General features: G+C 44.6%; 1 protein-coding gene across 8 annotated transcripts in view; it reads left to right on the top strand.

Moving 5' to 3' along the window:
* The window catches only part of TNIK (TRAF2 and NCK interacting kinase), a 291,826-nt gene that overhangs the window by 44,845 nt on the left and 230,898 nt on the right, over positions 1 to 16,083 (top strand). For all 8 annotated transcript variants that reach the window (XR_014526345.1, XM_083503823.1, XM_083503822.1 and 5 more), the window contains exon 2: positions 1,200 to 1,265. Coding sequence is in view for 7 of the 8 variants with exons in the window: in XM_083503823.1 (XP_083359949.1) it covers positions 1,200 to 1,265 (66 nt within the window). In the remaining variant the exon portion in view is untranslated. The remainder of the gene's footprint in view (positions 1 to 1,199; positions 1,266 to 16,083) is intronic.

Below are 16,083 nucleotides of genomic sequence, written 5' to 3'. Positions count from 1 at the left end.
AGATGTGGTTAGTGGGTGGCAAGGCCATGAGAAGTGTATCAAGATAGAACTGCGGTGGTGGTAGCAACGAAAGGTCATCTGTTCTCCCATAGCTGCGAGGCAAAAAATTCCGCCCACAGATGCAATTCTGACAAGGCTGGGCTTCAAACAGAGCTGAGTGGAGTTAACTTAGGAAGCAAATAGTTTGAAACAAGCTATGCTGATTGTATCTACATTGGGGAAAAGCTCATTATATCACAAGGTCACTGGCCAGAATGACCAGGCCCACCCCACCCCAGTTCCACACTCAAAAGATGTTTGCCGGACAGTGACCCTCAACACGAGCAAAACCTAATCTGATTTAAGCTCTCACCTATCCTTTTCTCCAATGGGCTCACTATTTGGGGTGAGCTTAATGTGGGTGGCATTCTTGACGTATGTTTTTGATAGTGTCACATGGCAGTAGTGCTTTGCGGGCACCGATATGACCCTGCCTAAGAGTTTATGAGTGAAATTTCAATGGTGCCTAGGGATGCTAATTTGCAGTTTTCAAAACAACATGTGGATGAAAGAAGAGTCGTCCTTCAAAATCTGCACTTTTCCAAATTTCGCTGTGCGAAGTAATAGTGTGTAAAAAAAGAGTATGTGCTGGAATAAAGAGTGTGTGAAAATTCATTAATTAGGGGAAATTGGTTTGCAAAAATGTGAATATTCAGCAAATCTGTGTTTCATGAGCTCCAATATGCGAATGAATTTTCGTAATAACTTCTTAAAAATAAAATTTGCTAACTGCCGTGGAAATGTGGAGAACTGAATTTAAGATTGGAAAAAATGAGAAACTGAAGATTTCCCCAGCACTTATGGTGCAAGTTAGAAAGTGAAGCAACCTTGCTTGTAGTTTAGTTGTACATGGCTTCTTCCAGAGCACCTCATTTTGGTTTGTTATGGCATATAAATCAAGAATCAACGTATGTTCTTAAGATGCTTTATGTTTTGTTTTTTGCACTTTTGAAAGATACGCAAGAGAAGGGGTTTTGACCCTTACTACGACGCTTGCCCCCCACCCTTCTGAACTCATTCTGTGTCCCATGTCTCCCAGCACTCTGTAAAAGCGTCCCTGCAAAATGCAGACTAGCCGAATTTAACAAAGTTTTTATTTGCAGCCACTTCTAAGTATTTGCTACTGACCGTCTGAAATGCCTTTGTTTATTTCTCTTTAGGATCCTGCAGGCATCTTTGAACTCGTTGAACTCGTTGGCAATGGCACCTATGGGCAAGTCTATAAGGTAAGGCCTTCTGTGTTTTCCCGGAGCATGAGATCACATGCTAAGCATTCCTTGTGAATCTGTCTCTAATTTTTACTGGGCTCTGATTGTAAAGGAAGAATTAACTTCAAGGTGTTTATAGTTTCCTGCTCCCCGCCTTCCTAGTACCTGGTCCAAAAATGTACGATTGTGAAAGAGAACATTGTGTGCCAGTCTTGTGTGTCTATAAATATCTCTGGGAGATTGTACCTATGCGTAAACATCTTTCAAACTGAAGAGAAGTCTTCCCAAGCTGATGGAGAACGCGTGTGGCTTCTTCCAGGTGAGAGCTACAGGTTGCCGAATCACTATTAATGTTATTCATTGAATTGGTACACTGCCCTTCATCTGAAGATCCCAGGGCGATTATCAACACACAAATTGTATATTAATAAATTGCATATGAATAAATTGTATATTAATCGCAAGCTGGGACCGGGTGTGCATGCCTCAACAGTTTTTCAGGTGCCAAAGATAGTTCAGGAGGGATTCTCCTCTTCTGTCTTTTCATCACCCACCTCACCCTCCTATTTCTAGAAAAGCAAAATGAGTCCTCTTTGCTGCGGTAAGTGGGAGATGAGGGCCAGTGAAGGGACCCTGATTGGAAGCAACGGAGCAACCTAAGTCCTTTTTCCTGTTGTCCACATATTAGAGATGGGCATGGCTTGATAAAGTCCTAGTGGTGTGTTGTGAGGACGACAGTCGTTCCAGTGTCTGAGTATCTACAATTCAGGGTTGCGAAGCTCCCTCCTCACAGACGTTTGCCTGTCACTTTCATTGTTCGGATTTCCTTGACTGCCGAAGACATGTCACTTTACTCTGGTCTTTGACGTTTTAGATGCATGCAATTAAGACCTTGTGTTTTCAAGTAATAATAATCACTTTGTTTTAATGTGTTTTAAATTGTTGTGATACTCTGTGGGACCTTAGGTCGAAGGGCAGCTGATTATTATTATTATTATTATTATTATTATTATTATTATTATTATTAATAATGTTGCCTGTCTCATGCAACATATGACACCATTATAAGTTGATGGGTTTTCTGTTTACGGCCATGGGGGGTGTCTCCCTCAGGCTGTCTACCTCCCTTTGTGATTCTGATCTCCTTAAAGTTCAGGTAGCAAATACATATATTTCCCTGGCTACCTGCACTATATATAGTTATTCATTTTTGTTTCCTTACTCTCCTGTCACACCTTACTTCCATAATGGGACCCAAGGCAGCATACATGGGATTCTCAAGCACTAACCAGACCCAGACTGGCTTTAGCTCAGTCAGTAGAGCATAAGACTCTTAATCTCAAGGTCGTGGGTTCAAGCCCCATGTTGGTCAGAAAGACTCCTGTATTGCAGGGGGTTGGACTAGATGACACTTGTGGTCCCTCAAGACCAGGGCCCCAAATGCTGCAGCAGAAGGAGAGAAGGGATGCAGGGCTATTCCATTGGCTCTACTGAATAACCATCTCCATCAGCCTTCTCCTTCCCTCAGCTGTCACCTGGCAGCAGCCATCCAATCAGGCTGCAGCAAAGGAAGATAATAGGAAGCAGGAGCTCTGTTAGACTCCTTCACTCTCGGAACGGTTTGCACCCTAGCTGGTCGCGATAAGAACCGTAACTTTAAGAATTGGTGGCTGAGTTTCACTGTTTTCCTCTTCCCTCCCCACCCCCTTTCCTTTTGTGTTGTGTCCTTTGAATTCCAAACCTGAAGGTGGGAATTTAAAATAAATTGACTTGTAATCCTCTCTGAGAGACTTTTTGGGCAAAGAGTGGAGTAAAAAAATGCTTTAAATAAATAAAACCTCTCATTGCTGCCCCTCCTAATCTCTTAAAAGAGCAGAGTAGTTGTTCTCGACTATTCCCTTTGCTGTGTTCAGAGAGGGAAGGCATGCAGACAGAGGTTCTGGGTGGCCTGCGAAAGTCTTAATCCCAAGCAGAGTTTCATAAGATGTTGCATGATCATTTGATGGAAGGCTAATTCTCATTAGGTCTTGGGGTTAAGATTTTAAAGCTGTTGGATTTGAGTGCATATTTTGCAATGTTTTTTTAATATTAAAAAAACCTGGATATGGTTTTATAAAATGGTAACTCTCCCTGAGCCTTAAGCTGGAGGCAAGATTAACCAGTCATTTGTGCAGGGTTTTTTTTTTTGGATTTCCCCTCTAAACCAATGCTTGTGAAGGCGATCTTTTTGGCATTTCTGTTTTAATATGTGACAATACTCCTGCCCCCCCTTCCCTTTGTGCCCCCTCAAAATAAAAGAGGCAAGTGGAGTGTGCTGCTGATCTGTCAGCAAATATTTATTCTGAATTCTGGTTTCTGCATCCTCCGATTGCTGTAGGCTAATCCCTTCAACAAAGATGATAGGAGAGGGAAAGTGAACCAAGACTGAACAGAAACTTCTGGAGTTCTTCAGAAGTGTGAATTTCTAAAATAGCGTTAAACCCTCCTCTTTTATATCTCAGTGCAGGAGACATTTCTACTGAGTTGCTATTTTTTTCTCTCCCTATATTGTTTAATTTCAAAACTGCTCTGCCCCGGTTTGCTGAAGCTAAGAGCATTAGAGTGATGTCTAAACAGTTTCTCTCTGCTGGTAAAATAACTGTAGAGGCTGACCTAGTTCTAAACATGTGCATATTTCTAATAACTGCTGCTGGAAAATGTGACTACAACATCCTTTTGAAAGCTTAATGTTTCAACGGAAAAGCAGAATGGGAAATGTTATCATGCAAAGCTTGTTTTGCTTTCCCCATTTTATTGAAGTTTTACTGTTTACGCTTTAGACTTTGATTACAACCTTTAGCATCCATTATTTCAGCAAAAAGTAAATACTTAAGAGTGGGGGGGGGGTGTTGCACAGAGATTTCTGTCACCTCTCTCCAGATTCTAGCTATTTCATTAGGTTATTTTTGTGAAGAAATCAGCAAGAGCACCTACACCTATTTTAAAATTATTCAAGGCACCAGGGCTGGACCACAACATTTTGCTGGCAGAGGTTGGATAGCTCAGTTGGTTAGAGTGTAAGGCTGATAAGCCCAAGGTTACAGGTTCGATCCTATATGGGACAGCTGCATTGTTAGACTAGAATCCTCAGCATAGCTGTCAACTTACAGATTTGAAAATAAGGGACCAGCAGCCTCAAAAATAAGGGATCAGCAGCCAAAATAAGGGATTTCCGGGCACAGGCATGTAAAACTTCTGAGCCCCTCCGAGCCAAAGGCAGAAAGCCCAGCCAGCAGCCAAACGAAGCCTCAAGCGGTGGTTCCCACAGCACAGCAACCCGGCAAAGGGAATGCAGCAAGGAAAACCACCGTCACCTCTCTGCTGGGAAGCGCTCAGCAAAGGCGAGTCCCCAGGCAACACGGCCGATTTGATTGGCACAAGGCATGCAAGCTCCACCCCCCAGTCGTTCTTAGACTCCTTATTGGGTGAGCAACGCTGCCAAGCAACACAGTTGGAGCCTCCCTCCTCCCTGTCCGTCAGGGAGGGGGAGAGAGGAGCTGCTTCCTTTGAAACCCAGGAAATTTAAGGGACATCATCAATAAGGGACAGTAGAGGGACACAGTTCTGGGATAAGGGAGTTTCCCGCCAAATAAGGGACGGTTGACAGCTATGATCCTCAGGGTCCATTCCAGCTCTACAATTCTATGATTCTAAGGTGGGAGAGGAAATGGCACCTTACCCAAGCCAAGGTGCTTAGCACTCAGCGCTCATCAAATCATTTTGACACCCAGGGCAGAAAACTTTCCACCTCCTCAGCAGTAAAAATACCAGTAACAATAAATTCATCCTTCAGTCATTATTGTGTACTGAGTTGAATAGGATCCAAAAAGCAGCAGTCTGATTGGTCCTAGAACAATAGGATTCAGAATGCAGCAGTCTGATTGGTCCTAGAACAATAGGATCCAGAATGCAGCAGTCCTGATTGGTCCACAGGAGCCACCCAATCCAGCTCCAGGTGGAAGTGAATCCGTAACCTGATTGGCCCACAGGAGAGTCCCAGAATCAGCCAGTTATGTGGGGCCCATTATGTAAATAATGTATATACAGCAGACATTCTGGAGGAACTTCCATTCCTCCTCACCACTATGAGCTGAATAAAGAGCATGAAATCCACTCTCGACTCCGAGTATATTTCACTGGCGACGAAGGTGGGATCCCGCTGAGCTGACCGCCACACACAGTGCTCGACTCTGTGACCCCATGAACCAGAATTTCTTCTCAAAGCTTCTCCTTTTGTCCACGGAGTGCTCATGGCAAAATACTGGAGTGGGTTGCCAGTTCCTTCTCCAAACAATAAATTAAGTAACTATAAATTTATGGCTCTTTCATGACACCCCCCTGCAATGAGTCTCTTGGGGTCCCTTACAACTCTACAATTCTATGGTTCTAAGTGGCTGCCTCAGTCTGCCTAATGTTAGGACCGGCCCCGTAGAAGCACTTGGTGTGGTCAACACACGGCTAAATGTTGCTCTGGGTTTGAGTGTCGAATATTATTTCTAAAGAGGTCAGTAGAGGAAAACGTGGTAAGGCACCATCGCTCATCTGACCTCCGACTGGTCACATTGGTGCTTACTGGGAGGCGTGAGATAGTGGGAAGGTTGTTACAGTGCAAACACACTGACAGCAGTACCAGAATATGCACATATGCAATCCATGCACACGTAGTGCACAGCCTGCTGTTTTCAGGGCTGGCACTGGTTAGGTTTATTTTGAACTGTTGATAATCCTTAGGGATAGAATATCTTCGTTCTTTTGGCTAAGTTTGCTTTTAAATTGGCGAAGGACAAGACTGTAGTATAGCAGGCAGAGAGAAGAAGCTTCAGCAATGTAGAACTGCAGGAAAGGGAACATGCAGATGCCATTGGTGTGTTTACAAGAATGATCGTGCTTCATCTGTGCAATGCAGGAAGGGAGGGAAAATGAAAGAGGGGTTTCAGATCAGCCTTCCCCAACCTGGTGCCCTCCAGATATTTTGGGCTACAGCGCCCATCATCCCTGATAATTAGCAATGCTGACTGGGGCTCATGTGAGCTGTAGTCCAAGACACCAGGTTGGGAAATTCTTTGTTTAGATGCCCGAATGAATTTGTATGTGGGAGTCTCATTGGATTCTTGTTAACCACCACCACCAACAACAAAAAAAAGCACAAGATCGTTAAAACCTGAACCCTCCCAAAAGGGCTCCTGAATTTTCAGGCTATTTCAGCAATTCGTCTTGAGGAGGTGACATGAGGAGAAAGACAGGGATCCTTATTGATAGTGGCAGTGGCTGTGGTATTTTTGTTCTGAAGATGTTTAGAGCAGGCATAGGCAGACTCAGCCCTCCAGATGTTTTGGGACCACAACTCCCATCATCCCTAGCTAATAGGACCAGTGGTCAGGGATGATGGGAGTTGTAGTACCAAAAACATATGGAGGGCCGAGTTTGCCTATGCCTGGCTTAGAGCAACCCATTGTTATGCCATCACGTAGCCTGGGGATGGAGAACTTGTGTCCCTCTAAATGTTGTTGGACTCCAGTTTGCATCAGCTCTATCCAGCATGGCAAGTGGTCAGGAAATGATGGGAGTTGTAGTCTAGCAACCTCGGGGGGGGGGCGGCAAACGCTCCCCATCCCTGATGTAGCGTCATTTTGGGGGAAGGATAGTGGCTGCCAGGATAACCACCACAGTTGAAGCGGGAGAGGGAAAGATGGCGGCAAAACCTGCAATAGATGTGGGCCCTTTCATCCCCCAAAAGTCTTTCAGAATTTGGATGAAATTTCTCCTTGGAACTTTGGAGGGGTAGACCAGCTTCATTGTTTGTTCATTACCGTTTGTACCTAGTTAATTATACTTTTATCCCTATCTTCTTTCAAGGAGCTCTGTGTAGCGTACCTTTGAACCTGGATTCAGACTTGCAGATCAGCTTCAAATCTCTCCCCCCTCCCAGCCCCGCCTTGATTTCTAGTTGAAAGCCAGCTCTGGTTAGTTTTAGTCATCTTTAGCGGTGGAGAAATAATGCTGCACTGTCGTTAAATACTGACAAAGGTAGGGAGGAGGAGAAGGTGAGAGAGTCCGCTCCCAGTCTCTTATCTGTGGTTTTAAAATGTGGACAGCAGTTGCATCTATATCATGATGAATAGATAAGGCCTGATAAGGCCGGTATTGTGACAGGGGATCTCTGCTTCTGTTTCCTTTTGCTATTTAATAATGTACCTTGCCATATCTTTCTGATCAAGTTATAAAATATTTCTGAGAAGGGTCAGCTGTCTGAGAATTGAGCTTATCAAGAAGAAATTTTGTTGTTGTTTAGTCGTTTAGTCGTGTCTGACTCTTCGTGACCCCATGGACCAGAGCACGCCAGGCATTCCTGTTTTCCACTGCCTCCTGTGGTTTGGCCAAGCTCATGTTGGTAGCTTCAAGAACACTGTCCAACCATCTTGTCCTCTGTCGTCCCCTTCTCCTTGTGCCCTCAATCTTTCCCAACATCAGGGTCTTTTCCAGGGAGTCTTCTCTTCTCATGAGGTGGCCAAAGTATTGGAGCCTCAGCTTCACGATCTGTCCTTCCAGGGCTGATTTCCTTAAGAATGGATTGGTTTGATCTTCTAGCAGTCCATGGGACTCTCAGGAGTCTCCTCCAGCACCATAATTCAAAAGCATCTCAGTTCTTTGGCGATCAGCCTTCTTGATGTACCAGCTCCCACTTCCATACATCACTACTGGGAAAACCATATCTTCTTTAGCAGCAACTGAAAAGAAGGTTGTCAAAGGTGTTGCATCCCGTATTTGTTCCTTTCCACACACCTCCCCTTTTCAAGAAGCTGATAGATGACACCGTTCCTTCTGCAGGACAACAGCAACACCTTCTGCATTAATGGGTGAGCAACCTGCCCTGGGGCAGACCTCCCTTGCTTGTCATTGGGACCCCACCGATAAGTAGAGTTGGAAGGAAGAGTTTGCAGGGTTTGCTGGGCAGGTTGGAAGCTGCTCAATTAAAACCTGAGGAAACAAATAGGCTCTGCAGTGCTTGTCTGGTTCTTGAACTGAGTAGTTTATCAGCCCCGTGAAGTTCATACCTACCAGCCCATAATCATGGTGACATCACCACCAGGCCTTGAAAACAGGGCGTGTTGTATTGGTTTTCTGTCCAGCACCTTGTATACCATATGAGAACTAAATAAGTGCATCTTTCTTTAAATTTCAGTGCTATTAATCTGTCCAGCAAAGACTTAAGCCACCAAATCTATTTATTTCTTGTTCAGTGTACATTTACGGGGTTGCTTTGGCTCCCTGGATCCCTCAATGACCAGGGAGGACAGCTCCTCTTGACTGTGACCTGCATTCCCTTCCCTTCCTAAGTTTCCATTAGCACAGGGGTCAGCAGACTTTTTCAGCAGGAGGCCGGTCCAGTGTCCCTCAGACGGTGTGGAGGTCCGGACTATATTTTGAAAATAATAATAATAAATGAACAAATTCTTATGCCCCACAAATAACCCAGGGATGCATTTTAATTAAAAGGACACATTCTACTCATGTAAAAACACACTGATTCCTGGACTGTCCATGAGAAGGTGATTGGGCCGGATCTGGCCCCTGGGCCTTAGTTTGCCTATCCATGCATTAGCAGATGAGGGTTTAGAGGTCAGGCCTCGGATGGTGGAGGGTGACTGTGGACAAATAGTGGAAAAATCTCTCTCTTGGCTGGAAATAATCCTGTAAGTGTGTGGCTTAACCACAGGTTGGTCATTCCAGAGCGGATGAATGAATCCTCATTCCTTCCAGCATCACAGCTTAATCAGAATAATTTTTGCTTGAATGAGAGTAGACCTCGGTGGCGGCTTATCTCGTTTTTTTTTTGAATTGAATCGAGCAGGTTGCTTCATTATTTAACAATAACAAACAAGCTTTGGTTGTGCCTCTGATCTATTTATGATGTTGTCGTGTTAATTTTCTAGCTTCTTAAAATTAATGAAATGGCTTGGGTGGCTGACAATAAATCACTAGGCCTGGTCTATTTTTTTTGCAAACAGAAAGCCTTCCTTGCCAGTGATAACGTGGCAGTTGTAGAAATCTTACTGATCTGTTTCACCTTCTTTAAAATATATATCTGGATTTACTGAACCGTATTTGACCTCTTTTGCTCCTCCAAGGAATGATTTTAGGGTAGCAAGCACATTAATTGTAGTGAGATATGCTATAGGCAATAATTTTTGCTTCTCATCTGTGGCAAGTGGGAGGAATTATTTAACCTTGAAGCGAGTTCACTCAGGGTGTGTGCATTTGTGTGTGTGTGTGTTCTTTGTTTCTTCTTCGACTGTAACCATCCTTCTGATCTTAGATCAAGGCTTGTCAAATAATGGACAAGGCCTCTCCGTAAGGCCTGGGAAATTTCTGGGGAAGGAGGGGCCTCCTTAGGGAGAGGCTTCCCCCTCCTGTTTTTGTTGTTGTTATTTTGCATAAGAGGTGGTGGTGGTTTGTTTTGAAACGTTTTGTTCTTTTTCTGCCACCCACATGTTCATAATTTGGTTCTAGCTCACACTTTCCTCCCTCCCCTCTTCCCACCCCCCTCCCATTGTGTCAGAAAAACTTTCTAGTTATCCTCAAGGGTTTTTGGGAGGGTGGGAGTGGTGCCTTTAAATCATGGGTAGGCTAACTAAGACCCGGAGGCCGCATCCGGCCCAGTCGCCTTCTAAATCTGGCCCTCAGACGGTCCGGGAGTCAGCGTGTTTTTACATGAGTAGAATGTGTCCTTTTATTTAAAATGCATCTCTGGGTTATTTGTGGGGCATAGGAATTCGTTCACCGCCCCTCATATAGTCCAGCCCCCCACAAGGTCTGAGGGACAGTGGACCGGCCCCCTGCTGAAAAAGTTTGCTGACTCCCGTTTTAAATCTCTGTGTTTTGACTCTCACCTTTTTACCAGCTGCTTTCAAAACACGCAATAACTTCCTTGTTGCATCAGAACAAAATAGCCCACCTGGTTCAGCACTAAGGGCAGTGCGCAGCTCAGTAGCTGGGGTGGTGCAAGGATTAGTGCCAGTGCAACAGGAATTCCCCCATCTCTCCTCTTCCCTCCTCACATATCCTGCACTCTGTCCTCAAATCTGCACTGGAGGTTTGAGGGAGCCGACCAGAATAGATTTAGGGGAGAGGGAGGGAGTTGTATCATGCAGCAGAACGTTCAGCTGAGTCTCAGTGTAATGCAATAGTTATGCACTGCTTGTCTCTGTTGTCCATAATTTTACTATCACAGAACCCAAGAGGCTTCATTTGATACATCACGGTTTTGCCACCCTTTACATCTGTTTTTCTCTAGGTACTTAAATGTATCACACATATATTGTGTATGCTTTCCGTAGGGAGGTTTGTCTGGCACTTGCATTATATGTCTTTAAAAAAGGTAAAGGTAAAGGACCCCTGGCAGTTAAGTCCAGTCGCAAACGACTCTGGGGTTGCGGCGCTCATCTTGCTTTACAGGCCGAGGGAGCCAGTGTTGGTCTGCAGACAGTTTTTCTGGGTCATGTGGCCAGCATGACTAAGCCGCTTCTGGCAAAACCAGAGCAGCGCATGGAAACGCCATTTACCTTCCCACCGTTTACCTTCCCGCCAGTACCTATTTATCTACTTGCATTTTTGGCATGCTTTTGAACTGCTAGGTTGGCAGGAGCTGGGACTGAGCAACGGAAGCTCACCCTGTCACTGGGATTCAAACCGCCAACCTTCTGATTGGCAAGGCCAAGAGGCTCAGTGGTTTAGACCATAGCGCCACCCGTGTCTTTAAGCACCAGGCAAAAGCGTTCCTCTTCTATCAGGCCTTTGGCCGAATAATATTTTACAGCCTTTTAAATGTGTTTGGGGGGTGGGGGGTTATTGTTTCGTTGTTTTTGTTTCAACTATTTTTTATTTTTTATTAGATTTATATACTGCCCTTCCATCATAAGATCTCAGGGCAGAATAAAATACAGAATAAAAACAAGTGAATAATTAAAAACAAAATGACAAACAACACACGCATACTCTTTCCACAGGCACATTTAAAAGGCTGTAGAATGTTAAGCATCCGTAGGCCTGGTTGAAGAGGAATGTTTTTGCCTGGCGCCATATATATATTTGTGCTTTTATATTGTGTTTTTTAATCTTGCGAACCATCCTGAGATCTTGTGATGAAGGGTGACATTTAACTCTAATAAATAAATAAAATAAAATAAATATATAGTGCTTCAGTGTGCAGTTTGGTCTTATTGGCAGTTTATTATTAAGTTATGATATTGTTGTCTTCATATACTGTGGCTTTCATTTCTTATATATATCATCCTGAAATCTGCTTTGAGGGAGAATGAATGAATTAGTGGTGTGTGTAGAATATTTTTTGGGGGGGGGTGGCGCAGAGGGCAAGGACAGATAGGTGACACTTACTTTGAAGATGGGTAGTGGGAGATAGGAAGAGCGTATGCCTCCGTCCTCAGCATCACAGCAGCATGTTTTAAAGCCTTTGGACCATTGCTAGTACCAAAACCAGGCAGCCATAACTCAAAAACTGAATTCCATGATCAACATCCAGAGATGGCTTCCTCTCTCTGGTCAGACAGGCAGAGCTTCTGCAGTTGAGACATGACATCCTTTTAAAAGAGGTCACATTGGTACCTTGGTTCTCAAACTTAATCTGTTCGACTCCCGGAACCGTTCTAAAACCAAGGCACGGCTTCTGATTGGCTGCAGGAGCTTTCTGCACTCAATTGGAAGCCGTGGAAGCTGCGGTGGACATTTGGCTTCCGAAAAACATTCACAACCATTCGAAAAACACTTACTTCTGGGTCTGCGGCGTTCGGGAACCAATTTATTCGGGAGCCAAGCCATTTGAGTACCAAGGTACCACTGCAGTCTTTCTCTTTTTGGAAAAGATAAGGATGGTGCCAGCAGAGAGCACTTCCTGTGACGTGGGGGTGGTCAGCTAGTTTGCCAAGTCATGTTTGATTGGCATGGGGCTCACCTTTATTTAAATTTCATGAATGTCTTTGTGTTTCTGCCTCTATCAGCCAGGAGACTTGGGGTGTCTGATTAATCTTGTATCTAGCTAGTTATTAACACAATTTAAAATTGACAGGGGACAGAGTTGACGGCCACCCATTTATCTTGATCAGATGATGTCTGTTGGAAGCAAGGTCTTGCAGATCTCAAATCTAATGGTTGGGGTTCTCCTATCCATATCAATATCTAGAATGTCTGGCAGCTCTTGGCTGTCTTCTAATTAGGGACTTGCAAGTCTCTTTGAATAGATGAGATTTTAAACAAACGCACACACATTTTGTTTACATTCCGTTAGAACAAGCATTAGCCTTGTAAGGCTGGTTTGATGCAGGAGAAGTTCGCAATCCTTGGTCATTGATTGATGGCTGCAGCTTAGGTGATGACCTGCATGTGTGAATGGGTCCCATAGACTGAACGCCAAAGAGACTGCTGTTGTCTCACCTCACCTCATCTGAAATGCACTGCTGTCCAGTGGGATCCATTCACAGAGTTGGCAGGCAGAGAATTCGAGCAATAAGTTTGTGAGGGTGAGCTGTCGTATTAGATGTGCCTGTTTTATCCAGAGCTGGCGCTGAAAGGCTAGATTATCATTTCAAGGAAGTCCTTCTGTGTCACAAAAGGTGGTTCCCATTTGGAGAACAGTCATTGCGGATTCTCAACACTTATTAGTAGGACCCTGGGGAGTTTGATGAGCTAATGCCAAGACAATGATGGCATTAATTGTTTGAATAATCTGCTGTTTTATTATCTCTCTATCTGAAAGAGTGATAGGGAGCAGTTTAATTAATCACAGGCTCTTTAGCTGAGTGGGGGGAAATAGTTGCCATAAAGCACAACATAATTGTTTCCTGGGGGATTGTTGCTGAAAAGAATCAAGTTTAGCTTTCTATATCGAGCTTCAGTATCCCAAAATATACTGCGGTTGTTTTCTGAGGGGGGGTGGGTGGGTGATGGACTGTGCCATGCAAGTCATGTGTGTTACCTATTCTATAAGCAAATCTTCAAAACCAAAGTACTTTGTTGTTGTTTAGTCATTTAGTTGTGTCTGACTCTTTGTGACCCCATGGACCAGAGCACGCCAGGCACTCCTGTCTTCCACTGCCTCCCGCAGTTTAGTCAAACTCATGTTGATAGCTTCAAGAACACTGTCTAACCATCTCGTCCTCTGTCGTCCTCTTCTCCTTGTGCCCTCCATCTTTCCCAACATCAGGGTCTTTTCCAGGAAGTATTGGAGCCTCAGCTTCAGGATCTGTCCTTCAAGTGAGCACTCAGGGCTGATTTCCTTCAGAATGGATAGGTTTGATCTTCTTGCAGTCCATGGGACTCTCAAGAGTCTCCTCCAGCACCATAATTCAGAAGCATCAATTCTTCAGCGACCAGCCTTCTTTATGGTCCAGCTCTCACTTCCATACATCACTACTGGGAAAACCATAGCTTTAACTGTACGGACCTTTGTCAGAGCAAATAACTCTCAGCAACCTGAGCAGCCAGATATGGAGGTGTCTCTCCCTTGCTCCTGCAACTCAGGTGTTGTCATAGAGGACGTTATCAGGTTAGATGTGCATTGTATGCAGGGCTGCCTTTGAAGACTGTTTAGAAACTACGGCTGGTGCAAAATGGGGCAGCCAGGTTGTTAACTAGACAAGAAGGTGAGAGCATTCACACACACACACACACACACACACACACGAATGCTCTCACCTTCTTGTGTCAGTTAATATATCTATATAAATAAATAAAAAATCCCAGTTCTGGTGCAACTGCACTGGCTTCCCCTTTGTTTCAGGGCCCAATTCAAAAGTGATGTTTTTGACTTTTAAAGCCCTATATGGCTCAGGGCCTCTATATCTAAAGGACCCCCATTCCCCATACAAACCCACTTGGCCCCTGAAGTGGTCATGTTTTTTCATGCATACCACTTTCAAGGGAAGTTCAGAGAGGAAGTGACGAGAGAAAGAGCCTTCCACTTGTCTGTGGAACGATCTCCCCAACTTTAATGTTGTAAGAATGAGTGAGAATACTTGAACCCTGCCCTGTCAAAAAAATGCTAAATGTTGAGGCTGCTTCACACATGCTTAAATCTCATTTTTTTTCTTTTTTCTCCCTCCCCCCACAACCCAAACAGTATAAATGTGGCAAAAAGGAAAACCATTAAAGATAATACAAAACGAATACAGAAATTCCTCAGTCTGCTTTTACCAACATTTTAAGGACTTCAAAGAAATGTGTAACCCAGCACATACTGGCATTAAGCCATTAAAATTAACATTAACCGATTAAAAACTGCCACAATAAATAACTTGACCATAATCCAGACCAAAAAAACACAACTCTTTTAGACTTGGCTCACTAATATCTACTTATAGTTACATAGAGAGCGTTGACATACTTATAGATGTAGATGTACACACCTTTAATACAAACACATGAGAAATGTATAGGGATTTAATATCTGTCAGATGACCAGAGCTCATGAAACATATAGCCTTCTCTACTTGAATCCCACCCTTTAGTTTAGGGAAGGTCCACTCAGTGACAGGCTCAGGTTTGCTCGTGCGTGGCGCTGTGGGTTAAACCACAGAGCCTAGGACTTTCCGATCAGAAGGTCGGCGGTTCGAATCCCCGCGATGGGGGGGAGCTCCTGTTGCCCGGTCCCCGCTCCTGCCAACCTAGCAGTTCGAAAGCACGTCAAAGTGCAAGTCGATAAATAGGTACAGCTCTGGCGGGAAGGTAAACAGTGTTTCCGTGCGCTGCTCTGGTTCGCCAGAAGCGGCTTAGTCATGCTGGCCACATGACCCGGAAGCTGTACGCCGGCTCCCTCGGCCAATAAAGCGAGATGAGCGCCACAACCCCAGAGTCGTCCGCGACTGGACCTAATGGTCAGGGGTCCCTTTACCTTTTTAATGTGTGAAATGTCTCTCCCCTCCCGTGTTGTAAGCAACTTGTACTTGGAAGCAGTTAGCTGGTGGCTTTGCTCCATCATCAATACTTCCGTAGCACACCATGCTTGCATAGTGGAAGTAAAGTTGTTCCTGTGCCCCATAAAATGTTGGTCTCTTAGGCAGCTATATTTTCCCTGGGCAAACTCTTCAAATGGATGCTTCTTTGTGAGAAAAGGGGGTTGGGGAGAGAAGAAGCCTTGTTGCCAGAGCAACTGGTACATCTTGTGCTTCTTGATTTGTGCGAAAGATAGAGCACAACTCTGGAAGGGGAGACAGGGAAGCAAAACAAAGAACCCAACCCACACACGCCTGCACACCGATATGTCATGCTAACGCTTGGGCTCTGTGAAGAGTTTCCAGGGGAAAGGTGCTTTCTCCCTTCTGCCCTCTGGAGCTGCCTGGGTTCCATAAAGGGGAATGGACGTTTCTGTACCGTTCGGTTTTAGCAATGTGATCTTAGTGGGGTCTGCAGAGACTGGCTGAACCAGCACTTCCATGGCTTCCAACCAAGTCAGCCCCCCTGGGTGCTCTTCTGGTCAGTCACCATCGCTGGCCCTAACATGGGGTATTTGGGAAATAACTTTTCAGGCGGAACAAACATGCCTGTCTCTGTGAAAGCAGCTATCTCCTTTCGACTTGATCTTGAGAGTACTGTTTCCTGCTCCCAGCTTTCATAGTGTCCTGGGAAGTTCCAGGAGAGTTTTATCTGAATTTTCTGTAGAGGGAGATGACTGATCCTTTTGAGGATGTGCATATTCGCAGCAGTGTTGGAAACCCCCCAGGTGCCAGACACATTTTGCGACTGGTGCGGGTCCAATTGTGACCACGTGGAGAACTCTGGGTGCTAA

This window comes from Podarcis liolepis (assembly GCF_965112155.1).
Source record: "Podarcis liolepis genome assembly, chromosome: 5".
NCBI classification, from domain to species: domain Eukaryota; kingdom Metazoa; phylum Chordata; class Lepidosauria; order Squamata; family Lacertidae; genus Podarcis; species Podarcis liolepis.
This window is presented reverse-complemented; position numbering and strand designations above follow the sequence as displayed.